Source organism: Narcine bancroftii, chromosome 8, assembly GCF_036971445.1.
Source record: "Narcine bancroftii isolate sNarBan1 chromosome 8, sNarBan1.hap1, whole genome shotgun sequence".
In the NCBI taxonomy this organism is placed as follows: Eukaryota; Metazoa; Chordata; class Chondrichthyes; order Torpediniformes; family Narcinidae; genus Narcine; species Narcine bancroftii.
Genome location: NC_091476.1, coordinates 130726745 through 130753175, shown reverse-complemented (window position 1 = coordinate 130753175; position 26431 = coordinate 130726745). Strand labels below are relative to the sequence as shown.

Genomic DNA, 26431 nt, shown 5'->3' with positions numbered 1-26431 from the left:
AATTGAAAACAATATACAGGTTAAATTCCTTCCCATGTTTGTCACTGCAGTACCATAATGTATTGGATAGAACTTTTATATTTAAATTATGGTTGAAGCAAGGAATGCTTTTCCAAAAAATCATTTGTCCTTTCACCAGAAGCTTCAGGAAATATAATCAGATTTTGCTTAACAAAGAGCCGGTATTAAGATATCCCTTTTTTATTTTATTTTATTTTTGTCAAAAGGCAAATTTTCAACTTCATCTTCCTACCATGGCTTCCTACTCTCGCAAGAAAAATAGTTCAACATATGTGATGTATCATGGAACCAGTGCTGAGAATGCAAAATCCATTAAGAAACATGGTTTCCGTCGATCCACTGATGGTATGCTTGGTCCTGGAGTTTATGTCTCTAGGGATCTCAATAAAGCTTCCAGATATCCAGTGAATCTTCATGAGAGCCAAAGGGTTGTGCTTAAGTTGCATGTCTATGTGAGAAAAGTCAAAAAGATAGATTACCAAGGACATCCACTTCAAAAAACATGGCATCAGCAAGGCTACGACACTGCTTGGTGCCCACCACAGTGTGGGATGGTGGCAAGCGGTCTGGAGGAGGATTGTGTCTGGGATCCCAAAAAAATTAAAATTGTTGCTGAGATTCATCCAGTATTTCACAATGGCCAGTGGATCTTCTCTGAATGATCCTGATCTCACAGGGGCAATGGGGAAGTAGTAAGAATAAGATAATGATTATATTGAGTGTGATGAGGGTGGTGGGTGCTCAACCAATGACCATGTAATCTAGGGTTAGGGAGGGAAGAAGCTCCTATTAATGAAGATGGGCTCGTGTAGGCATCAAGGAGATAGAGAGAAATGGGTTATTCATAACCTACCAGCATTCATCAATGTAAATATTTGGAGACTGCTATTGGCAATACCAACTTTATTACATGAAAATTACTATTTTAGCAGCAGCTAAAATCCAGAAAGGAGGTCATTAGGAATATTAATATCATCAGGAGTAGATGAAAACAGCTTAGGGAATTTAAGAAGATTATTGTAGCTTGACAGAGACAGAAAAAACCCCGATGTACAAAGCCTCACATTTTGTTCTTTGATAGCTCATAATATTTTTTTTATCATTCCATTGTAACAACCATTGATCACTATATTTTTTTTGTTTTGCATTAAAGTGAATAAAATCATTTTTATTTTTGATCAGTTGTATTTGTGGAATGATTGGTGAAGGAAACATCATTATGTGAGATATTTATTTTTTTTCCCTTATTCATTTAAGGTTTGTGGGACTGATAGACTGAGCCACCATTTAATTGCGTTTGAGAAGGTGTTAGTGTAGATGACACTTTCCAAGTTCTAATATTTCCCAATTTCAAAACATGTCGTCTTCTAGGAAACGTGAGCATCAATATTCCAAATTACTATCTTTTTAATCCAATAAACCAAACTTTGTAGATGAACCTTTAAGTAGGTTTAATTTGTTGATAATACGAATAAACATTTTGCATAACTTTGCCTTGCGATTTTCAAAACTATAATTAAACAAAGCATACTGTATAATATGATATTCAACTTTAAACAAAATAAGATGAAATTAAGACAAATTTAAGGTAAAGTATCTCGATCTTACGCCTCTCTGTCATGATTCTTTGAAGAGTGAGATACAAGCTATCCATATGTCTGGATATTATAACATATGATGTCATAGTCACTATGGTAACACTACAAACAATATTCCTTCTTAAAGAGATAGGCACAATATTAACTAAGAATCAAAAACACATTCTAATCTTTACATTCCAGCCCCTAATTATTATAATAGACATTAAAGGCTATTATATAATACTGATACAAAAGTAAATATGGTAAGTATAATATTAGAAATCAAAACTTTCTGCTTTAGTAATAGGTCAATTTAAGTAACCATTCTTGGTTTTAATCTGAATTTGCCAAACAAAATCTTTCTTGTCCAGAAATGTATCCACAATTATTTTCCCAGCAACCAAGAATTTCTAGGAGCAGAATCGTCCATGATAATTACATTGACTTTTCATACAAAATTCCCTTTAGCTTTACACCATTTTTGTCTCTCTTGTAATAATGAAAGATATTCTTTAACCCATATTTTCCAAAATAAATCTGCAATAAACTGCACTTGTTTCCATCTGCATCCTCTTTGTGAAATTGATCTGGAGGCATTAAAGGTTTTGATTTAAGAAGTAAGAGATGATTTAGTACAAGTGTCTTGATATCATTTGAACTGACAGAAATTTTCATTATTGGACGACTATTTAAAATAGTTTCGATTTCACACAATACTGTCTGAAGATTGTCATCATTAAATATTTGACTATTCAAAATAGAATTAAGAATTTTCTTGATTGATCTAATTATTCTTTCCCACACACCTCCATGATGTGATCCTGTGGGTGGGTTAAATATCCAACTAATTTATTTCTGAAGTAGTGCATCATGAATTTGAAGTTGATTTCAATTCTGAATTGCTTTTTGAAACTCTAGTTGAGTTCCTGTAAATTTAGGTCCATTATCACAATGTAATTCCTTTATTTGACCACGTCTGGTGATAAAACATTGAAGAACATTAATAAAAAAAAGTCTGTATCAAGCGATGACGCTACTTCAAAATGAATTATTCTCATAGTCAAACAGGTAAAAATAGCCCCGTATCATTTTTCAACACTTCTTCCTTGTTTTGCTGGCAAAGGACCAAAATCATTAACTCCCACGTATGTAAATGGGGATTCATCAGGTGAAATTCTGTCTTGTGGCAAATCCACCATTTGTTGTGTCCAGGTTTAGCATTTGCATGTTGACTATTAACACTTTTTGATATAATTCTTTTGATCAATGATGAAACACCAAGTATCCAATATTTCTGGCATAATTCTGTTAAAAACGTGATTACTACCAAATTAACCAAATTTGATTACAATCAAATCTGAAATATGAAATTCCTTCGATAAGATAATTGGATGTTTCACTTCTTATGGCATTATTGCTTTTTCCAATCTTCCTCCTACTCTCAATACATCATTTACAAGAATAAGATTTAGCTTGTAAGCACGTTACTTTTGTAACATTCAGATTCTTCTTCACTTTTGACATCTCATTATCAAATGTTTTTTCTTACAAAATCAAATTATCTCCAATTCAGCATTCGCAAATTCATCAACTGTTAGTAATGGCTCTTTTGAGACTTCAGATTTTCTTTCTTGATACGATATAAAAACATAGTTTTTAAACTAAGAATCTAGGCTACTGCCCTTTTCAAATGAAAACATGAAGAATAATAGCAAATTAATTGAAGAATTGGATCATTCTCATGAGATATTTGGACGGTATTCACATTCGTGTTTTGGATTTCAGGATCCTCCACTGAAAATTCTTTTAACTCTTCTGGATTTTGAGGCCATTCTTCCTGAGATTGCAAAAGAAATTGTTGGTTCTTTTCAGAAACAATTGAACCTTTGATCCTCGTGAAGCCATGCCAGCTGGATTATCCGCTGTTTTAACATATCTCCATTGATTAGCATGTGAAACTTCCTCGATCTCATTAATTCAGTTAGTCACAAAGGTATGATACCTCACAGTTTTGTTATTAATGTATTTAAGCACTGACGTACTATCAGACCAAAACATAGAATCTGATAACTCCATCTGTTAATTCTCTTTTAATACAGAGAACACTTTGCTTACCATAGTAGCAGCATTCACTTCCATACGAGGTATTGTGACTGGGTTTAATGGAGCCACTCTGGTTTTTCCCCATTACAAATGTGCTCACTCTTGGTTACTTCACAGTACTAAATAACTGACAGTACCAAAACCACCTTTGCTTGCATCAGCAAAATGGTGTAACTGAGCAAATGCGGCAATTCCAAAGTCTGTAGGTTTAAAACATCTGTTGACTGCAAAACTGTCTAACATTTCAAGACTCTCAATCCAATTCATCCAATCTTGTGCGATGGAATCTGGTATAGCTTTGTCCCATCCAAATTTTCTTCTGCATAATTCTTGCTGAATTTTCTTGGCTATTAATACTACTGGTCCCAATATTCCCAAAGGATCATATATTGAGTTTATGATCTAAAGAATACCTCTTTTTCTCAAAGGTCATTCTTTCAAAACAATTTTGAATTTGGAAACATCAGATTGAACACACCATTGCACTCCTCGAATTCTTTCAACAGATAGAACATCACAATGCAAATCAAGATGTTTTTAAAATTTCCTTTGCTGTTTCTGCTTCAGAAATAACAGCCAACACATCTTGACTGCTGGTAATCCATTTCATAAGGAAGGAACCTCCTTTAACATGATAAAGATCTATTGCTTCTTTTTCTGAAACCATTAAAGTAAGACAATCATCAACATATAAATTATTTCTGATGATGTTTATAGGTTGAGAACTAAGTTGCTCTTCATTATCTTCAGCACATTTCCTGAGAGCAAAATTTGCACAACTCGGTGATGAAGTTGATCCAAATAAATGAACAGTCATTCTGTATTCAATCATATCTTTACTGTTATCGCCATTAGGCCACCATAACAATCATAAAAAATCATGATCTACTGATGGTTATTTCACTTGATGAAACATCGCTTCAACATGTGCAGCAATTATAATAGGCTCTTTACAAAATATTATTCAAATACCTATTAAAGTACTGGTTAAGTCTTTTAAGTTGTAAAAGTTGAGAATTCAATGAAACTCCTTGAAATTATGCTCCACAATCAATTATGCATAGTTTCTCCTTTTATGGATGTAAAACTCCATGATGAGGTAAATACCATTTTCTACCACCTTTACGTTCCAAGATATCCTCTGATATCTTTTCCACATAACCCTTGGTTATCATGTCCAATATAATATTGGTATATTCCAAATGAAAGGTAGAATTCCTCTTGAATTTACAGTAATGACCATCAACATGATAACAGAATTTGAAACTAAATCTAGAAACTGCTTGTCCTCCTTCAAAGGTTTTTGAATATCTGTGGGATATTCAGGAGAATCAATTTTAAACTGTCATTCCCACAGATCATTAAGTTTGATAACTGAAATTTTGTTGACATTTAAATTCGACACTCCTGATCATTCTTTATTTTTCCTCCTGATGGTCCGTTTATTGTCCATCCATGCAATGTTCTCATGGCATTAGTTCCGACATTTTTCTCCAATTGTGAACATCTTTCTAAAGCATGTTTATCTTTGCAATACAAACAGCTTTCCTGAGCAGTCTGATTTTATTTTTCCTTTGATTCCGTGTTTTTTTTTGTGCTTGTATCTGACACAGCAGCAACAAAGGTACTTCCTTGTAGTTTCTGTTGAGACAATGATTTAGACTTCTTTACATCTTTAGGAACTATTGAAGTATCCTTAATCTTTCCAAATGCTGGTATGGTGTAAACATGCACATGCCATTCCAAGAATTGTACAACATCCTTTCCGCAAAGCATCTTAAGCACTTCAGCTTTGTTTCTCCATAATTTCCTCATCTTATAAGATAATTTATTGACAATAATCAACAATTAACAAGCAAATTCAGCACTTGCAAATGTACACTACTTCCCATTGCATTACAACGTCCTCTCAGAAAGAGTGCATATGTTTTTAAAGCCTTTGTGTCCTTTGATTTTATTACTGGCCAAGAAAGAATCTTGTCTACGTGGGATTTGTGATTATATTTATTGCCATAATGATGTTGCAGTAATTATTTTTCCCTTTTAAAACCTTGGTCTGGCAATTTTTGACTGACTCCTTCACCTGTTCTCCAGTATATTGTTCCAGGTAATACAGACAATTTTTGTAGTATTACTTTCAAATGATTTCATGACATCAGATAATGTAATGGATCTCCATTAAAAACTGGAATTTCCTTCTTCGGTAAACCATATGAATCTTGTTGCTATGGTAATGTAGCAGAAATTCCATTTTGTTTTGCTATGAATGATAATATATTGTCTTGTCCACCATGGCTTGTGACTGGTTGTCTTGTTGTGATGGAGCATACGGAACTTGAACTGGTGCCATAGGTGTAGGACCTTGAGTTGTAACTGAAGGCAGTGGAGGAGATCCTTGGTATGTAAGTGATGGCAATGGTGGAGATCCTGGACTTGTCGCTGGTTCTTCAGTAACACGAAGAGACATCAATTGTTGAGTATCATCCACTCGCATGGTTGAACCTTTTTGAAATACTTTCCTTAAGGGAAGATTAATATTTTGTGTGCTTGGAAGAGATTGAATGAGGCTATTTTTTTCACAAGGTTGATCATTGTCATTTGAGCACTAGCTGCACCACCCGTGGCTCCTTGCTCGAGTATACACATTTATTGTGGCTGCGGTACCCATTGATTTGCTGGAATGTTAGATGCTAGCCCTTTGAGTGATAGATCCTGCAGAAGCCTGAGCTAACTCTTTTACTTTGGCCACCTTCATAGCATATTGTACCTCAAGATCTAGTTTTTTCATTTCTCTCTTCAATAATCTTTTTTGTTCTTTTTTTTTAATTTTTTTTATTTTTCACACCATAAATCACATTAGTCATGATACACACTTTTTCCTTTTCACACATATACAGTGACATTTTCTCCCCCCCTCCCTCCTCCCAACCCACCCCCCCTCCCATCCATTTAAGGTATACAATCTAGGATACATTAAACCAGTCAGACAATGTTGTCACTCAACAAAAATACACCAGAAATTCTACTGAGTCCATTTTTTTCTTTCCTTCTCCTTCCATCAACTTAGGTAATGATTGTCCCTGGTAGGTTTTCGCTATTGTATTTAATGTAAGGCTCCCATATTTGTTCGAATATTTCAATATTATTTCTTAAACTATATGTTATTTTTTCTAATGGAATACATTTATTCATTTCTATATACCATTGTTGTATTTTCAAATTATCTTCCAATTTCCAGGTTGACATAATACATTTTTTTGCTACAGCTAGAGCTATCTTAAAAAATCTTTTTTGTGCATCCTCCAAATCAATTCCAAATTCTTTGTTTTTTATGTTACTTAGGAGAAAGATCTCTGGATTCTTTGGTATATTTTTTTCTGTTATTTTATTTAATATCTGATTGAGATCTTCCCAAAATTTTTCTACTTTCTCACATGTCCAGATTGCATGAATTGTTGTTCCCATTTCTTTTTTACATCGAAAACATCTATCAGATACTGTTGGGTCCCATTTATTTAACTTTTGAGGCGTAATGTATAGTCTGTGTATCCAGTTATATTGTATCATACGTAGCCTCGTATTTATTGTATTTCTCATCGTTCCAGAACATAATTTCTCCCATGTTTCCTTTTTTATCTTTATATTTAAATCTTGTTCCCATTTTTGTTTAGTTTTACCATTTGTTTCCTCATTCTTCTTTTCTTGCAGTTTTATATACATATTTGTTATAAATCTTTTGATTATCATTGTATCTGTAATCACATATTCAAGGTTACTTGCCTCTGGCAAACTTAAACTGCTTCCTAATTTATCCTTCAAGTAGGATCTCAATTGGTAATATGCCAGCGCTGTATCTTGAGTTATATTGTACTTATCTTTCATTTGTTCAAAGGATAAGAATCTATTTCCTGAAAAACAATTTTCTATTCTTTTAATCTCTTTTTTTCCCCATTCTCTAAAGGAAAGGTTATCTATTGTAAAAGGGAGTAACTTGTTTTGCGTCAATATTAGTTTTGGTAATTGATAATTTGTTTTATTTCTTTCTACATGAATCTTCTTCCAAATATTGAGGAGATGATGTAATACTGGAGAACTTCTATGTTGTACCAATTTTTCATCCCATTTATATAATATGTGTTCAGGTATCTTTTCCCCTATTTTATCTAATTCTAATCTCGTCCAGTCTGGTTTTTCCCTTGTTTGATAAAAATCTGATAGGTATCTTAATTGTGCAGCTCTATAATAATTTTTAAAGTTTGGTAGTTGTAAGCCTCCTTGTTTATACCATTCTGTTAATTTATCTAGTGCTATCCTCGGTTTCCCCCCTCTCAATAAAAATTTCCTTATTATTTTCTTCAACTTCTTAAAGAATTTTTCTGTCAGTTGTATTGGCAATGCCTGGAATAAGTATAATATCCTTGGAAAAATGTTCATTTTAATACATTTTATCCTTCCTATTAGTGTTAGTGGCAAATCTTTCCAATGCTCTAAATCGTCCTGTAATTTTTTCATTAGTGCATAATAATTGAGTTTATATAGTTGGCCGAGATTTTTGTTTATTTGTACACCTAGGTATCTTATTGCCTGCATTTGCTATCTAAATGGAGATTCCTTCTTAAATTTTGAGAAATCCGCATTATTCATAGGCATTGCTTCACTTTTATTTACGTTTATCTTGTAACCCGACACTTCTCCATATTCCTTCAATTTCTTATATAATTCTTTTATTGATAGTTCTGGTTCTGTTAAGTACACTATAACATCATCCGCAAATAGACTGATTTTATATTCCTTGTCTTTTATTTTTATTCCTTTTATATTATTATCTATTCTTATCAATTCTGCTAGTGGTTCTATAGCTAACGCAAATAATAAAGGTGATAGTGGGCATCCCTGCCGCGTTGACCTGCTTAAGTTAAATTGCTTTGATACATGTCCATTTACTGTCACTTTCGCTAATGGTCCCTTATATAATGCTTTAATCCAATTAATATACTTCTCCGGTAAATTGAATTTTTGCAATACTTTGAACAAATAATTCCATTCTACTCTGTCAAAGGCCTTCTCTGCGTCTAAAGCAACTGCTACTGTAGGTGCTTTATTTCCTTCTACTGCATGAATTAAGTTGATAAATTTATAAATATTGTCTGTTGTGCGTCTTTTTTTGATAAATCCAGTTTGGTGTAAATTTACCATTTTCGGTACATGCTCTGCTAATCTGTTTGCTAATAGTTTAGCTATTATCTTATAATCTGTGTTTAGTAAAGATATTAGTCTATATGACGCTGGTGAGAGTGGATCTTTCCCTTGCTTTAGTATTACTGTAATTATTGCTGTTTTACATGAATCTGGTAAGCTTTGAGTTTCATCAATCTGGTTGATTACATCCAGGAGAGGCGGAATTAATAAGTCTTTAAATGTTTGTAGAATTCTATTGGGAATCCATCCTCTCCTGGTGTCTTATTATTTGGTAATTTTTTTATTATCTCTTGTATTTCTACTATTCCAAATGGTTTTGTTAATTTATTTTGTTCCTCTATTTGTATTTTGGTAGTTCAATTTTAGTCAGAAATTCATATAATTTCCCTTCTTTCCCTTCGTTTTCAGTTCGGTATAATTGTTCATAGAATTCTCTAAAGTTTTCCTTAATTTCTTTTGGATTATATGTAATTTGTTTGTCTTTTTTCCTTGATGCCAATACCATTTTCTTAGCTTGTTCTGTCTTAAGCTGCCATGCTAGGATTTTGTGTGTTTTTTCACCCAGTTCATAATATTTCTGCTTTGTCTTCATTATATTATTCTCCACCTTATATGTTTGTAGTGTTTCATATTTTATTTTTTTTATCCGCCAATTCTCTTCTTTTAGTTGTATCTTCCTTCATTGCTAATTTTTTTTCTATATTTACTATTTCCTTTTCCAACTGCTCTGTTTCCTGATTATAGTCCTTCTTCATCTTGGTTACATAACTTATTATTTGCCCTCTAATGAATGCTTTCATTGCATCCCATAGTATAAACTTATCTTCCACTGATTCCGTATTTATTTCAAAATACATTTTTATTTGTTTTTCAATAAATTCTCTAAAATCCTGCCTTTTAAGTAACATGGGGTTTAATCTCCATCTATACATTCTTGGAGGGATGTCCTCTAGCTTTACTGTCAATATTAAGGGTGAATGGTCCGATAGTATTCTAGCTTTATATTCTGTTTTTCTTACTCTATCTTGCATACTAGCTGATAACAAAAATAGGTCTATTCTTGAGTATATTTCATGTCTAGCCGAGTAATATGAATATTCCTTTTCTTTTGGGTGTTGTTTCCTCCATATATCCAAAAGTTTCATTTCTTCCATTGATTTAATTATAAATTTGGTTACTTTGTTCTTTCTGTTAATTTTTTCCCCAGTTTTATCCATATTTGAATCCAAATTCAGGTTGAAATCCCCTCCTATTAATATGTTTCCTTGCGTATTTGATACCTTCAAAAAGATATCTTGCATAAACTTTTGATCTTCTTCGTTAGGTGAATATACATTGAGTAGATTCCAAAACTCCGAATATATCTGACATTTTATCATTACATATCTCCCTGCTGGATCTATTATTTCCTCTTCTATTTTAAATGGCACATTTTTACTAATTAATATAGCCACTCCTCTTGCTTTTGAATTATACGATGCTGCTGTTACATGTCCTACCCAATCTCTCTTTAATTTCTTATGCTCCAATTCAGTTAAGTGTGTTTCTTGCACAAATGCTATATAAATTTTTTCTTTTTTCAGTAAATTTAGCAGTTTCTTCCTTTTAATTTGGTTATGTATTCCATTAATATTTAAAGTCATATAGTTCAACGTAGCCATTTTATACTTTGTTTATCTTCCCTTTCCGTTTTTCCATCATTACCTTTCCTCCTTTTCCATTTCTGTTTTCTTATTTTAAACCCTTTATAAGACAACATTCCTAAAACATCAAACATTTTCCATATTTTCCTATTTAAAACTTCTTTAGCCCCAATCTCCCCTTCCCCTCCTGAGTTGTCCTTTATCCCTTGTCAGACAACCACATCTCTCCTCTCCATTTGGGTTTGCGAATTCACTCGCAAGCGTCAGCTGATTTTGCAGTGACCGCAACTCCTCCCCACCCAGCCCCCCAGAAAAGATTTCACTTTTCATAAGTAACAAAGGTCACTCTTTTAGTTCCCACCTTATTCCCTCTATTCCATTTCCTTCCCTTATTAATTCTTGTCTATACTATCTATATTTTCCTCTAAATACGGATACATTCACGTATGCACATTATACATATACACACTTATACCTCTTTATTTTTTGTTCTTCTTGATGGAATTGTTGTTTTTTGATTTAATTTTCTTGCCTTAGTTGCTGATTGAATAAGAATGTAGATGACAATTTCCAAGTTCTAATATTTCCCAATTTCAAAATGTCATTTTCTAGAAAACATGAGAATCAATATTCGGAATTACTATCTTATTAATCCAATAAACCAAACTTTGTAGATGAAGCTTTAAATAGCTTTAATTCATTGATAAAACAAATAAACATTTTGCATAACTTCACATTGAGATTTTCATAATGATGAGTAAACAAACCATACTGTATAATGATATAACAATATTCAACTTTAAACAAATATAAACTAAATAAGGAAACTAAGATGAATTAAGATGAATTCAAAAAGTATCTCGAGCTTACATCTCTGTCTTGATTCCTTGAAGAATGAGATGCAAGCTAGCCGTATGTCTGGATATTACATCATATGATGTCATAGTCACTACGGTAACACTACAAACAATACTTCCTAAAAGGGATAGGCACAAAATGAACAAAAGAATCAAAAACACAAGGTTTTAATCTTTACAGGTAGTGAGCTGCCTTCTTGCACTGCTACAGTTCCTGAGGTGTGGCTGCACCCACAATGATGTTTGAGAGGGAGTCCCAGGATTGTGACAGCAGTGGTGAAGGAATGGTGATATAGTTTTAAGGCAAAATGTATGTGGCTTGAAAGGCAACTTCCAGATGGTGGTGTTCGTTCCATTTTGCTGCCCTTGTCCTTCTGACTGATAGAGGTTTTTGGTTTGGAAAGTGATGTCAAAAGAGTCTTGGAGTGAATAGAACATGGAACATTACTGTAAAATACAGGCTCTTTGGCCTATAATAATGTACCTGTCTATGTAAACCTACTCCACAATAATTTACTCCTTCCACGTCACATCCCAAACCCTCTATAATTTTTTGAATATTGAGTAATATTCAACATCTTTCACAACATTATGCAACTCTTTTCTAGTTATTTGATTATTTTTCTGTCGTCAAGTTTATTATCATCTGATTGCACACAAGTATAACCCAATGAAACAGTATTCTCCGGTCCTCGGTGTAAAACACGCAGACACACAATTAGACATCACGCACACACACAGGCAAATTATATACATGGAGGAGAAGTATTCAAAGATACAAATAAATAAATAGATTTTGTTTCATGAACATGAGAATTTCTGATGGTCAGTGTGAGTAATTCCTTTGGTCATTCAGCATTCTCATAGCCCATGGGAAGAAGGTGTTTCTCAGCTTGATGGTGCTGGGTCTGATACTCCTGTATCTCTTTCCTGACAGGAGCAGCTGAAATATGCTGTGTGTGGGTGGAAGGGGTCCTTCATGATTGTGTGTGCCTTCTTCAGACACAATGCACCATGAGCAATCACTTTATTTGTAAACCTATCCTTTAATTGGAAGTTTAAATTAAACTTGGAATGAAACCAAATTTTAAAAAAGTAAGTAAAGCCAAGTACAGAACAAACAAGGACAGACAGCTGTACAGTAAAAGGACTTCTGTGAACCTGTCACAAAAAAAATTAAAGAAGTTAATTTCCTTGCATACAATAAGAAAGCAAAACCTTCTGTAAGGCAAAGAATGCTGTTTCGTCCAGTTGTACTTATACAATTGAATGATAATAATAAACTTGAACAAAGTGTAAACTGTGAGACGAATAAGGTGAAGGAGATAGAGAAAAACCTAGTATAAGTTTGCTGAGGTTTATTCTTCTACTTTCTCCTCTAAATCACTGAGGTGAGACTCACAAATATTTGCAAGACAACATCCAGGTAGCAATCATAAGTCTGTCATTTAGATCTGTCCTCATCAACCTTTTAAAGCAATAACCATCCCTGACAAAGCTTTTTGTTACTGTAATAGTGTCATACAAAACATCACTTCTTAATCACTGGGAGCTGGTTAATTCAGGGAATTTCAGCAAACAAACAGATTGAAGATGTTGCATTCAAAGGAGGCAAATGGAGGGAAGCAACAACATTGAATGTATCCGACAGATGTAGAATTATCCATTGTGTTTCCCTTCTTGAAGTATAATGTACTTGTGGCTGAACAATGAATTATCTTTTTCTAAATGCTGAAAGAGATATAAGATTAAGTGAAGAGGTTTGGCAGATCTGTAATTTAAATGTATTTATTAAACTGGAATAACAACTTGCCTTAGCAAGGATGACTGAAAAAACTACCAGAACAACAAGAAAAAGCACCTGGTTCACTAATGCCTTTGAGGAGGAAATCTGCCACCCAGAGTCTTGTGTTTTAGCCCCTGCTCTGCTCACTTTACACCTATGACTGTGTGGCTCAGTATGACAACAACACATCTACAAATTCGCTGACAATACCAAGGTAGTGGGTTGGATAAATGGGGACAATGATTTCCTCAGAATACAGGAGGGAGAATGAAAATCTGGCTGAAACCATCAACAATCTCACACACCAAAACCATGAGCAGATTGTGGACTTTCATTTACAAACCTTTAAAACTTCTGCTGCTGAAGTTGAATCTACTTACCCCTTACCAGAAGATTTTATGATGAGAATGGATAATATGGCTGTGCAAATAACCCAAGGTTTATCAGAAGTCAAGACCCAGTTTGCTGATTTAAGAGGAAAAATGAACAATATATATGTGAAGAAGTTTCTGCAATTAAAATGGATGTTAATAAATGTTTGAAAGTTGTAGATACGGGACAAGATGAATTAAAAAAAGATTGAGCGGGCATTTCGTGACTGTAATGCTAAGGTGGAGAGATATACTGAACGGATGGATTATGGTGAACATTCTATTACTGGTTGGGACGTACAATCTTGAAGAAAATTAATTCATTTGAAAATCAGAGCCGATGCAATAATGTTAAGATAGTTGGTTTACCAGACAATATCGGAGGAACGGACCCTGTGAAATTTTTTTTGGAAATGGATCCCAGAAACGTTGGGTGAACGAATGTTCCCAGAGGGCTTGGAATTAGATTGAGCATATAGAGAGATAAGGGAAAAAAAACACTTTCTGGGTCAACCTTCATGGGCAGTTCTTATTTGTTGCTTGTGCTACCAAGATCGAGAGATGATTTTACATTTTTTGGTACAAAAAGCTCGTCAAAATCAGAGCCCCTTTGATGATTCAAGGCCATAGAGTTTTCTTTTATTCTGATTTGAGTCAAGATATTATTAGGAGACACAAGGAATTCAATCCTGCGAAAGCGATGTTGTGGAAGAAGGGGTATTGATTTGCTTTCAGATACCTGTCAGTTTTGAAAGTGTACTATGGAAATTTTCAGTCTCAATTTTTTGAAAATGAGAGTGACGCTTTAACCTTTGCCAATTCCTTGCCAGATAACCAACCAAGTTTTGAGTTGCAGAAACAGTCGAAGTTGCAGGTATATTTAAAGAAGAATGGGAATGGGTACAGAAAGAAGGTACCAGAAGTACACCAATTGAATGAGATAGGAGAGATTGAGCTGATCACAGAATGGAATCTGTGAGCTGAATGTCATAATTACGCATTTTTTCTAAGATCAGTTGGGGGGAGGTGGATAACTCTGAAACTTCCTAGTGATCTGACAACACCTGGTCTATAGAGGGGGGTACCACTACGGTGATTTTTTTTTTAGAGGGGAGTGGGGTTTATATATATTATTTTTAATTTTTAGTTTCATAAGTGTTGATTTTTAATTTGTTTTAAAGTTTAGTTTAGTGTTTCTAAGGGAGTTTTTTTTAGGAGCTTTTTAATTTCTGTAAGGGTTAGCTGTGTTGGGTGCCACTGTAAAGGAGAAAAATTAATAATTTCAATTTTGTGATGTTTAATGTTAAAGGGCTTAAGCACACGATAAAAAGGAAACGAGTATTGGATTATATTAAGAAGATGAAGGTTGATATTGCATTTCTACAAGAGACTCATTTGACCGAGAAAGAACATTTGAAGCTAAAATGGGACTGGGTAGGTCATGTGATAGCATCATCTTTTAATTCTAAGGCTAGAGGGGTAGTGATTTTGATACATAAAAAATTACCTTTTAATTTGGAATCATTCCCTGCCAATGCAGGTAGAGTAAAAATTTTTCAGAAGGTTGGACTTTGATGAATGCGTATGCACCAAAAGAAGATGATGAAGAATTTGTTACAGATACATTTTTGAATCTGAATCAATCAAATGAGAACATTTTGGTTGGAAGGGATTTTAATTGTTTTCTGGATCCATTATTGGATAAATCTCCAAAAACTGTGAAAAAAAACTAAAATGGCCAAAAGAATAGCTGCGTTAATGAACGATTTAAATTTGGTGGAAATTTGGAGACGGTTAAGCCCGAATTAAAAAGATTTCTCATTTCCTTCTGCCTGGTATGATTGTTTTTCTAGAATTGACTTATTTTTAGTATTGGCACAATTACAAAGTAGAATTACTCAGGGTGAATATAAGAGTAGGATTTTGTCTGATCATTCTTTACTATTAATTTCATGTACTGGTCTGGAGGTGGTAGAATCAGCTTGTCATTGGAGATTTAATGAAATGTTATTTTAAAAATCTGAATTTATTGAATATATCAGAGATCAGATTAGTTTTCTTTTGCAAACAAATGAGGGTTCAGTACAGAGTAAATTTATTTTATAGGATGCTTTAAAAGCATATTTAAGGGAAAGATTATTAGTTATTCAGTGAGAGTTAAGAAACAGTATTTGGCAGAGTCAGAATTTGGAGAAAGAAACAGATGTGTTAGAGAAGAAATTTCGGAGGAATTCGACTGAAGGCACAATTATCTAAACTGAAAATACATTATAATACTTTGCAACTTACAAGTATGAGAAAATTATTCAAAGATCGAAAAAACTTTATTATGAGTTCGTCAAGAGGGCCCATAAAGTTTTAGCTTGGCAGTTGAAGACTGAGCAAGTGTCTAGGACAATCAATGTAGTCAGGAGAAACTCAACAATTACATATAAACCCCAGGAGATTAATGATGAATTTTGTACATTTTATCAGGATTTATATACTTTTGGGGGGGGGGGGGGGGTGGGGACTCAGGATAATGAACAGGTTGAATCTTTTTTGCCTAATTTAAATTTACCTTCTTTAAATGAAAAAGATATTAAGAAATTAGATGGTCCATTTACTGATTTTAAGGGGGTATTGCAGTCTATACCCAGTGGGAAGTCTCCAGGAGAAGATGGATGGAGTTTTATAAAGAATGTTATGATTTATTATTTCCAGTATTTACAGAAGTGCTTAAGCAAGTGATAGAAACAGGTTCATTTCCTGAATCATTCTCTAAGGCATTAATAACAGTTATTCCAAAGAAAGATAAAGATCCATTAAAAGTGGCTTTATATAGACTGATATCTTTATTGAACATGGATTATAAGATTGTAGCAAAGGTATTAGCTAATAGATTGGCTAACTACTTACTACAATTAAAACATGTGGATCAAATGGGTTTTATTAAGAATAGATATTCAGCTGATAATATTACTAAATTGATTATAATAATTAATGCATCAAGACAGCAACTCAACAAACCATACTAACGAATGTTTAGTGTTAGATGCAGAAAAAGCTTTTGACCATGATGAGTGAAATTTTTTATTTAAAGTACGAGAAAGATTTAAATTTGGACCACTCTTTACTGGTTGGGTGAAGGCATTATATACCAATCCTTCTGCACAGGTGGTGATGAATGGACAGGTATCACCTGCATTTAATTTGTATAGATCAACTAGACAGGGCTGTCTTTTATCACCAGCCTTATTTGCATTAGTTATAGAACCATTGGCTCAAGCGATGATACAGGATATTAAGGGAATTAAAATAGGTGAGCAAGAATATAAAATTAATCTGCTTGCAGATGATTTGTTGATATATTTATCAAATCCTGAAAATTATTTAGGGTTACTACAAAATTTGCTGAATCAATATGGAGTAATTTCTGGTTATAAGGTTAATTGGGATAAAAATGAGATATTACCGATATCAGATGAAGATTATTCAGATTGTAAACAGCTTACAAAGTTTAGATAGTTTAATAAAATTAAATATTTAGGTGTAATAGTAGACAGAGAATATAAAAAATTGTATAGATTAAATTATGTACCCTTATTAAGATTAAAATCTGATTTGAACAGATGGAAAGACTTGCCTTTAACTTTGATTGGAAGAGTAAATTTTATTAAAATGAATATATTTCCTCATATTCAATATTCTTTTCAGTCTATTCTGTTTCCTGTACCAAGACATTTTAAAAAGAATTAAATAGGGTGGTTTGATTATTTTTATGGAAGAGTAAACTGTTGAGAGTTTCTCTGCAGAAGTTGACACGGAGGTACGAGTTAGGTGGACTTCATTTACTACATTTTCAGAATTACTATGAAGCAGCACAATTAAAATTTATCAACAGGATGTTTGATATTGATCAACCCCCAATATGGTCTAAGGTGGAGTTGGTTCAGATTTTTGAGAATAATGTACATCATTTTATATATAAATGGAATTCTTCTCTTTTGCAAAAATATAAATTGCCAGTATTAAGACATTTAATGGATATTTGATATAAACGGGACCAAATTATAGGAACTAAAGGTAAAATTTCAGCCAAGACATCATTAAATCAGAATAAAATAATTCATTTTTCTTTTAATAACCCCTATTTGAAAGATTGGGAAATGAAAGGTGTGAAGTTGGTGGAGGATTGTTTTGAACCAGGTATGTTTCTTTCTTTTATTAGACAGAGAGAAATTTGGGATATCATTGAACTCTATTTATTTATTATCAACTTCAGGATTTATTGTTAGAAAATTTTGGATGAGATTTAGTGTTACCTGGTCAAACTAAATTTGAGATATTAATTGCTGATATGGGGAAAAAAGGGTTTATTTCTGAAATGTATGCATTATTACAGGAAAAGATGATTAAGGTTGATGTATATAAAATGAAGGTCAAATGGGAGAAGGACTTGTCTATTACATTATCTCAGGAGGAATGGATGAATACGTGTGCAGATAGTGTTACAAAATTAATCAATGTGAGATATAGTTTAGTTAACTATAATTTTTTACATCAGTTGTATCTGACTCCTGAGAAGTTGAAAAAATACGGTTTTAGTTCTTTGGATTTGTGTTTCTGATGTGGAGAACAGAAAGGTACTTTTTTTACATTCCGTATGTGGATGTGTAAAAGTTAAACATTTTTGGGAAAATATCATGAAGTTTTAGGAAGGTTTATTTAAGATGGATTTGCAACTTGATCTGTAGTATGTTACTAATACATTAATGATGGTTTTGTGGTTGGATAAATTCCAAATTGCATTTATATGAAAGGGTTGGCTGTAACTAGAAAATGTATAGCCATTACATGGAAGAATGATGTTGATATGAATACACAAATACGGCATAATGAACTATCATTGTTAAAATGTGGACTTTATATTTGAAGCATATGGGTTTGGATATAAGGTAAATGGTTTTTTTTTGGCGATGTAAAGGGTTGGCACACCACGCAGCAACCGTTAATTACCCAACATATGCATTTTGCTCTGACCGGGGAGGGATGTTGGGGACAGGGTGGGTAGAGTGGGGATATAGGGGTTTATTTTTTTTGTAGTTTGTTTTGTATGTATTTTGTAAAATTCATAAATAAAAATTTCAAAAAAATTGGGGATTATGATTTATAATTGCAAGATGAACATAAATATATTTTCAGATATTTTTGTATCACATAAAAACTGGAGAAACAATAAATTAATTTTATTGAATTTAGGATGTTTAATCACATAATAAGGCCAACACATTGAGTTAGTTCAACTGACCTAAAAATGTTTTGCCACTGATTTTCATTTGTACTCAGCATCTGATGCCTCTCAACATTGATGGATTCTAGTTGCCCTGATACCACTTTTCCATTGTTGCAATGTCCTGGTGAAATCTTTCACCATGTTCGTCACTGACTGCACGAAGATCAGCAGGGAAGAAGTCCAAGTTCAAATGCAGAAAATGAATTTTCAATGACATGTTGCACTTCATGTCTTGTATGCTTGAAATAGACTTAAAATATGATAGGAAATAACAAAAAAAGTATGGTTATTTTGTTATCAGTTCCCAAAATACACCCAAAAGGTGTTCAGGAAGTAAAATCTTCATTGTCTAGTGTTATTGGTGATCAAATTAATAAGATCTTAAGATCTATAAAGCAGAGTGCATTAGTAGTTTACAGCAATAATTCTCTTAGGTGATTACTTAGAAAGGAAACTATGATAATTTAAGATCAATAACGCTTCATCAGACCTGATCAGACACTGATTTGAAATGTTAACTGTGTTTTGCTCTTCACAAAATGCTACCTCACCTTTTATTTTATATCAAAGATCTACAATTAATTTTTAGTTTACCTCAAAAAGGGTGTGTGATATGCGTCGAAAGAACCAAAGACTTGTTGATCCAAACTAAAGCTTTTATTAACTAAAAGACAGGAGCATATCACAAGTAGGTCGACCTGTCCAGTATGACCTGGTCTGGCTAGGAGCAATCCTTTAAGGCCTGCCAGTAGGTGTGGCTATGCTCTCAGCCAATCACAGTCATCCTACACTTCTTTCTTTGGCTTGGCTTCGTGGACGAAGATTTATGGAGGGATAATGTCCACGTCAGCTGCAGGCTCGTTTGTGGCTGACAAGTCCGATGCGGGACAGGCAGACACGGTTGCAGCAGTTGCAGGGGAAAATTGGTTGGTTGGGGTTGAGTGTTGGGTTTTTCCTCCTTTGTCTTTTGTCAGTGAGGTGGGCTCTGCGGTCTTCTTCAAAGGAGGTTGCTGCTCGCCGAACTGTGAGGCGCCAAGATGCACGGTTTGAGGCGATATCAGCCCACTGGCGGTGGTCAATGTGGCAGGCACCAAGAGATTTCTTTAGGCAGTCCTTGTACCTCTTCTTTGGTGCACCTCTGTCACGGTGGCCAGTGGAGAGCTCGCCATAGAACACAATCTTGGGAAGGCGATGGTCCTCCATTCTGGAGACGTGACCCACCCAGCGCAGCTGGATCTTCAGCAGCGTGGATTCGATGCTGTCGGCCTCTGCCATCTCGAGTACTTCGAGGTTAGGGATGAAGTCGCTCCAATGAATGTTGAGGATGGAGCAGAGACAACGCAGGTGGAAGCATTGGTGATAGAATCTGTACTATCACAGGGTGTTGACCTTGTTTTGGGTAATTAAACTAACCTGAGGTGAAGCAACTTATTAGTACTTGAAACTGAAACTAAAATTTCAGAATAAACTTCAAATGCTGCTCTCTGTCATTTCAGAGACACTTCCTGAATGGTGAGGTGAGTAACAAAATTATTTCTTACCGTTTAGTTGTCAATAATTCAAATATAAATGGTAAAGGAATCAAGGGGAAGAGGAGAATATTCCCAATATATTCAGGTGTTGTGATTTGGAGTGAACAAGAAATTTGAAAGGAAATTGGAAATTTATTTGAAAAGAATAAAATACAAGATCCTGAACAAGTACAGGGTTATGAGAATAATTACATGACTGTAAAAGACCAAATGCTTGGGTAAGGGTATTGTTGATTAAATTTCTATGGGGTCATTAATTTAATGGTGTTGTTGCAGCCCTATTGAATAATGATTTGAACCATACTTGGAATATTGGATGGTTTTCACTTAACTTCACAGAGATGACTTGGTTCAGCATCATGCTGAAGAAGATTGAAAAGAGGGTTGGTGCGAGAACACATCCTTGCTTCACGCCATTGTTAATGGAGAAGGGTTCAGAGAGCTCATTGCTGTATCTGACCCGACCTTGTTGGTTTTCGTGCAGTTGGATAATCATGTTGAGGAACTTTGGGGGACATCCGATGCGCTCTAGTATTTGCCAAAGCCCTTTCCTGCTCACGGTGTCGAAGGCTTTGGTGAGGTCAACAAAGGTGATGTAGAGTCCTTTGTTTTGTTCTCTACACTTTTCTTGGAGCTGTCTGAGGGCAAAGACCCCAACAATGAAGACGCTGTTTACATCCGGTACCGCACGGATGGCAGTCTCTTCAATCTGAGGCGCCTGCAAGCTCACACCAAGACACAAGAGAAACTTGTCCGTGAACTACTCTTTGCAGATGATGCCGCTTTAGTTGCCCATTCAGAGCCAGCTCTTCAGCGCTTGACGTCCTGCTTTGCGGAAACTGCCAAAATGTTTGGCCTGGAAGTCAGCCTGAAGAAAACTGAGGTCCTCCATCAGCCAGCTCCCCACCATGACTACCAGCCCCCCCACATCTCCATCGGGCACACAAAACTCAAAACGGTCAACCAGTTTACCTATCTCGGCTGCACCATTTCATCAGATGCAAGGATCGACAATGAGATAGACAACAGACTCGCCAAGGCAAATAGCGCCTTTGGAAGACTACACAAAAGAGTCTGGAAAAACAACCAACTGAAAAACCTCACAAAGATAAGCGTATACAGAGCCGTTGTCATACCCACACTCCTGTTCGGCTCCGAATCATGGGTCCTCTACCGGCACCACCTACGGCTCCTAGAACGCTTCCACCAGCGTTGTCTCCGCTCCATCCTCAACATCCATTGGAGCGCTCACACCCCTAACGTCGAGGTACTCGAGATGGCAGAGGTCGACAGCATCGAGTCCACGCTGCTGAAGATCCAGCTGCGCTGGATGGGTCACGTCTCCAGAATGGAGGACCATCGCCTTCCCAAGATCGTATTATATGGCGAGCTCTCCACTGGCCACCGTGACAGAGGTGCACCAAAGAAAAGGTACAAGGACTGCCTAAAGAAATCTCTTGGTGCCTGCCACATTGACCACCGCCAGTGGGCTGATAACGCCTCAAACCGTGCATCTTGGCGCCTCACAGTTTGGCGGGCAGCAGCCTCCTTTGAAGAAGACCGCAGAGCCCATCTCACTGACAAAAGGCAAAGGAGGAAAAACCCAACACCCAACCCCAACCAACCAATTTTCCCTTGCAACCGCTGCAATCGTGTCTGCCTGTCCCGCATCGGACTGGTCAGCCACAAACGAGCCTGCAGCTGACGTGGACTTTTTACCCCCTCCATAAATCTTCGTCCGCGAAGCCAAGCCAAAGAAGACAGAGATGAAGTACAAAGACAGAAAAAAATGTTCTTTCTCAGATATTATCTTTAAAGTTGTTACACCTGGTGAAAATGAGACTGTGTTTGGAAACGGAAGTCATTATGCACTGAATTTTGTCAATAAGTTGGTCAGACTGACAGAGGATCAAGACTGCCATTTGTACAGATGTTTCCTGTTTCCACACGCTCACAAAAATTGAATTTTGATTTCCTTTGGAACATCAATTGTTAGATATTTCCTGCATTTCACAAATTTAATATTGGAATATATTTCAGCAGAAATTAAATTGTAGAAAGAGTAAAAAGCAAGAAATAAAAAGCAATTTGTGAGATGAGGTAGACTTTAACATTGCCAAAGGCATACAACTTGTACTTTGAGTAAAATTATTTACTTGACTTTGTTTTGAATATGTTCTTTTACCATTCCCATTGAAACAACCTTTCCTAAATCCATTCCTTTGGGGATTTCTTTAAAATATATGCACTAAGAAAATACAGTCATCCTTTGAATTGGTTCAGTGTCCAGCAAATCTAAATCATGTTTTCCATTCCATGTCGATTGATCAGTAATCAAAATTGTCATAGGACATCTTCTGAAATGAAAACCTTTGCCAAACCAGCTGCATGGAATATTATTTCTTAGAACTGTTTAAACTTCCTTAAGTCTTATTTAATTTCTCTGTAATTTATCCAATTTCCACAAGAAGCCATCACTTATTATTTCCTCCCCTTCCTTGTCAGCATTCTGAAGAGACTTTCTAGTTTAATCTCCATTTCTGCCAGCCTCTACTTCCCCTTACATGGTAACAGAGCTCAACCGTCTGTAGACACCGCACGCTCAGGCTCAAACATGAATTCGGTAACGCCAGAAAATTAACCTTATAATTTGTGCATGAAGGACAGTTCTGATGTAAGAACTTAACCTGTGTGGGTGGATTTTCCTTTAAAACCTGAATTATTTTCGTTAGGTCATTTTCAAAGTGTCATTGTCAGATTCTGAATTGAATATTTTTTAAATTGGCTTTAGTAATAGCAAGGAAATGTGATCCTGTAACATGGAAATTTGATGTCTCATTAACCTTAGAGAGATGGTATACTGAAATTAAAAGTTGCATTCCATTAGAGAAAATTATGTATAATTTGAGGAATAAATACTCTTTATTTTTTCAAATTTGGGGTCTGTAAGCTAGATGTATGAGTTTAAAATTATAAAATTTATATTTACTTCTATATTTTTCCTGTTCCACAAAGTTTTCCATGAAGAAATAAAATTATGATTTTGTGGCGATTTTGAGATTTCTGAGTGTCAGCTGATGCAATCCAAATGAATTACTTAATCAATTGTGGGGGGGGGGGGGGGGGGGTGGGGGGAGGAGGAATTTTAGTGTTTTAAAAAAATATAGTTCAGTATATATTTGTTAGCAATATTTTGTATAACTTGGTGTATTATTCTCAATTGTTTGATCATATATATGTTGATTAAATAAAATATTCCTGTAATGTTAGGATTTCTCTGCACTGGAGTTCGCTGATCTGTTGGGTATTTCCAGTATTGGTCACTTTTATTACAGCTCAATACAACTTTTTTTTATTGAAGTCACATTGAGAATTTTGTGCAACATTTCTTGAGGTTGGGGAAGTCCAGAACCAGGGATCACAGTCTGAGGACAAGGAATAAAGCCATTTAAGACTGAGAGAAATAGTTTTTACACGGATTGTCGTGAATTAATGGAGCTCCCCTCCACAGAAAGTTGTTCAGGCCAGTTCACTAGAGATATTCAAATAGGAGTTGGATGTGGTCCTATTGATTAAAGGAGGTCAAGGCATATGGAACAGGGTACTGAAAGTGTACAGTCAGCCATGATTGCATTGAATGGTGGATCAGGATGCAAGGGCTGAATGCTTACATGTTTTGTATGTTTCTATTTAACCTTGAATTGGAAAGAAAGGTTGATCAAATGCATCATTTGAACTTTTTGCAAATTAATCATTAAAACACATTTCAAAAAAAGTTCTCATTATATAGAAAGATAAGCCAATTATAGATCTGTTATTGCAGAAACAATTTCACTTCCTTTATCATAAATAAGTTTAGATGCTCAAACCATACTCTGCATAGAAAAGGAAACTGAAAACGTAACCCAGATAATATTTAAAACAAATATACACCATAGAGTTTAAAGCCCTAATTAAATCTATTGCCACTTTAGTTCGGACAGTTGGATAATTTTTCCATGGATAGAATAGGAAGCATTCATGGTGGTTGTGTTCTAGATAGACACATGATAATGTAGGGAATGGAAGGATATGGATCATGTGAAGGCAGAACAGACTTCGTTTAATCCAACTTTATGTTCAAAGGCCCTGCTTGATTGCTATACTGTTCCATGTGCTATGTTCTAAGAGCCCATCGGCCAGATCTAAGAGCAAGCAAAAACTAAATATAATCAGATTTTAGTTAAGGATTTGAGATATAACTAAGATGTCTCTTTTAACTTTTATTTTCTTTTAGTAGACGAGTGTTCAACTTGCTACATGGCACATTATTATCCAAATTTCTGGGCTGAAGTGGATGGAACTGGTTTTACTCCCCCATGCCTTGAAAGTTTTACAACGCCACAGAAGGATAAGGTCTACTTGATGTACCATGGGACTAGTGCTGAAAATGCAAAAATCATTCAGTTGCAAGGTTTCCGTCAATCCAATGAAGGTATGCTTGGCCACGGAGTCTATGTCAGTCGTGACATAGAGAAAGCCTCCAGGTATCCGTTGTATCTTTGTGAGAGCCAAAAGGTTGTGCTTCAGGTGTATGTCAATGTGGGAAGAGTCAAAAAGATAGATTACCAAGGGCACCCATTACAGAAGACATGGCATCAGAATGGGTATGATACTGCTTGGTGCCCACCACTGTGTGGGATGGTGCAAAGTGGTCTAGAGGAGGATTGCGTCTGGGATCCCAGAAGAATAAAACTTGTTGGTATTATTCCCCCCAAAAAGTTATGTAGCCAATGGTTCTTTTCTGAATAACCTGATCTCACAGGGGCAATAGGTAAAGATGATGATCTTGGACATGATGTGGGTGGTGGGAATTTGACAAATGACAATCCAATCTAGGGTTAGGGAGGGAAGAAGCTCCTAATTTTGGTCTTTCGCCTTTTAAAGAACGTATTACAGGGTGATAGAAATGGTTTAAATGAAGGAATCCATTACCAATGAATGTAAATCTTTGGAGACTTTGCACTTGGCAAAGAGGGTATTAACTTCATTTCACATGTGAAAAATGGCTGCTTGGATGACATATTTCGGGTCTGCTAAAATCTAGAAGCAAAAGTATTAGGACACATCAACATTGTCAGGAGATAATAAAAACATATTCAAGGGTTTAAGCAAATGACTGAGCAGAGTCTGATGGAAAAACCAAGTGAACAAAAGCAAACTGTCAAAACAATGTCTTTGTATTGTTCTGTATTAATAACTTTTGGCGAGCTGGAAAACCATTGATCACTGGACTTTGTGTTTTGCATTAAAATGAATAAAATCAATGGACTCTTTTCAACTTTGTATTTGTATTTGTGGAATGATTAAGCTCCCGAGGAGTGAAGGTATCACCATTATGTGAGATTAAGTAGTGATATTAAGAATGATGTAAATCAGGATAATGTCATATGCATTGTACAAGCACCAAAAATAATATTCAAAATTTCTTTCAGTACTATTGTTGAGAAGTAGGTTTCCATGGGTTGGCACATCATTGTGAGCTGAAGAGCCTGTACTGACCTTTAATGGACTATGTTCTTTATTCTACTCTGTGGCCTTTTATCCTTTTTTCCTCAGTTTAGTTATGCTCCTTTCCTTCAGCCATTGCACTTTGCTATATTTGTCTTTCTCAGAAACCCAATCCTACCCTAAATTTCTTCTCGTGTCTTACCTGCTATTTATTTGTTTTCCTATCGTATTGTGCCTGATTAGAATGGACCTGAGCTCTGAAATCCCCTGTGGCTCAGTCAAATTTGTAATTGTGCTGGAGATCTCAAATAAAACTAGAAAATATTGGAAATATTCAGCAGGTCAGACAGCAGCCCTTGGAAAAGAAACAGAGTCAATGTTTTTATTTCAGTTTTATCAGAGATCATTAAGAATCAATCACATTTGATGTTAGTTCAGGGTTCAGACCATATGATCTCTGATTGATTTCCTCCTGTGAAAGATATTATTCAATCAGATCTGGCTTTTATGACAGGGGAATTTCTACGTGAATACTTCACTGAGATGCTGAATTTTAATTCTATAATTAGCTCAA

The 26431-nt window shown here is 35.1% G+C and overlaps 1 protein-coding gene across 2 annotated transcripts; it reads left to right on the top strand.

The window, feature by feature from the left end:
- The first annotated feature begins 231 nt into the window (after nt 1-231).
- On the top strand, nt 232-25687 carry gig2p (grass carp reovirus (GCRV)-induced gene 2p). Of its 2 annotated transcripts, none has more exons than XM_069894862.1 (2): nt 232-366; nt 24647-25687. In XM_069894862.1, exons 1-2 carry the CDS (start codon nt 255-257, stop codon nt 25156-25158), a joined length of 624 nt encoding a protein of 207 aa, XP_069750963.1. In that variant the 5' UTR covers nt 232-254; the 3' UTR covers nt 25159-25687. The 2 variants fall into 2 exon arrangements, with proteins under 2 accessions (XP_069750963.1, XP_069750962.1); XM_069894861.1 differs by having other exon boundaries at nt 24644-25687.
- The last annotated feature ends 744 nt before the right edge of the window (nt 25688-26431 follow it).

Bases quoted from the DNA above. Each gene is read 5' to 3' on its own strand.
- gig2p (XM_069894861.1), top strand. From the start codon at position 255: ATGGCTTCCTACTCTCGCAAGAAAAATAGTTCAACATATGTGATGTAT. The intron at 367-24,643 runs GTATGCTTGGTC...ATTTTCTTTTAG, and splicing joins TTTCCGTCGATCCACTGATG to TAGACGAGTGTTCAACTTGC.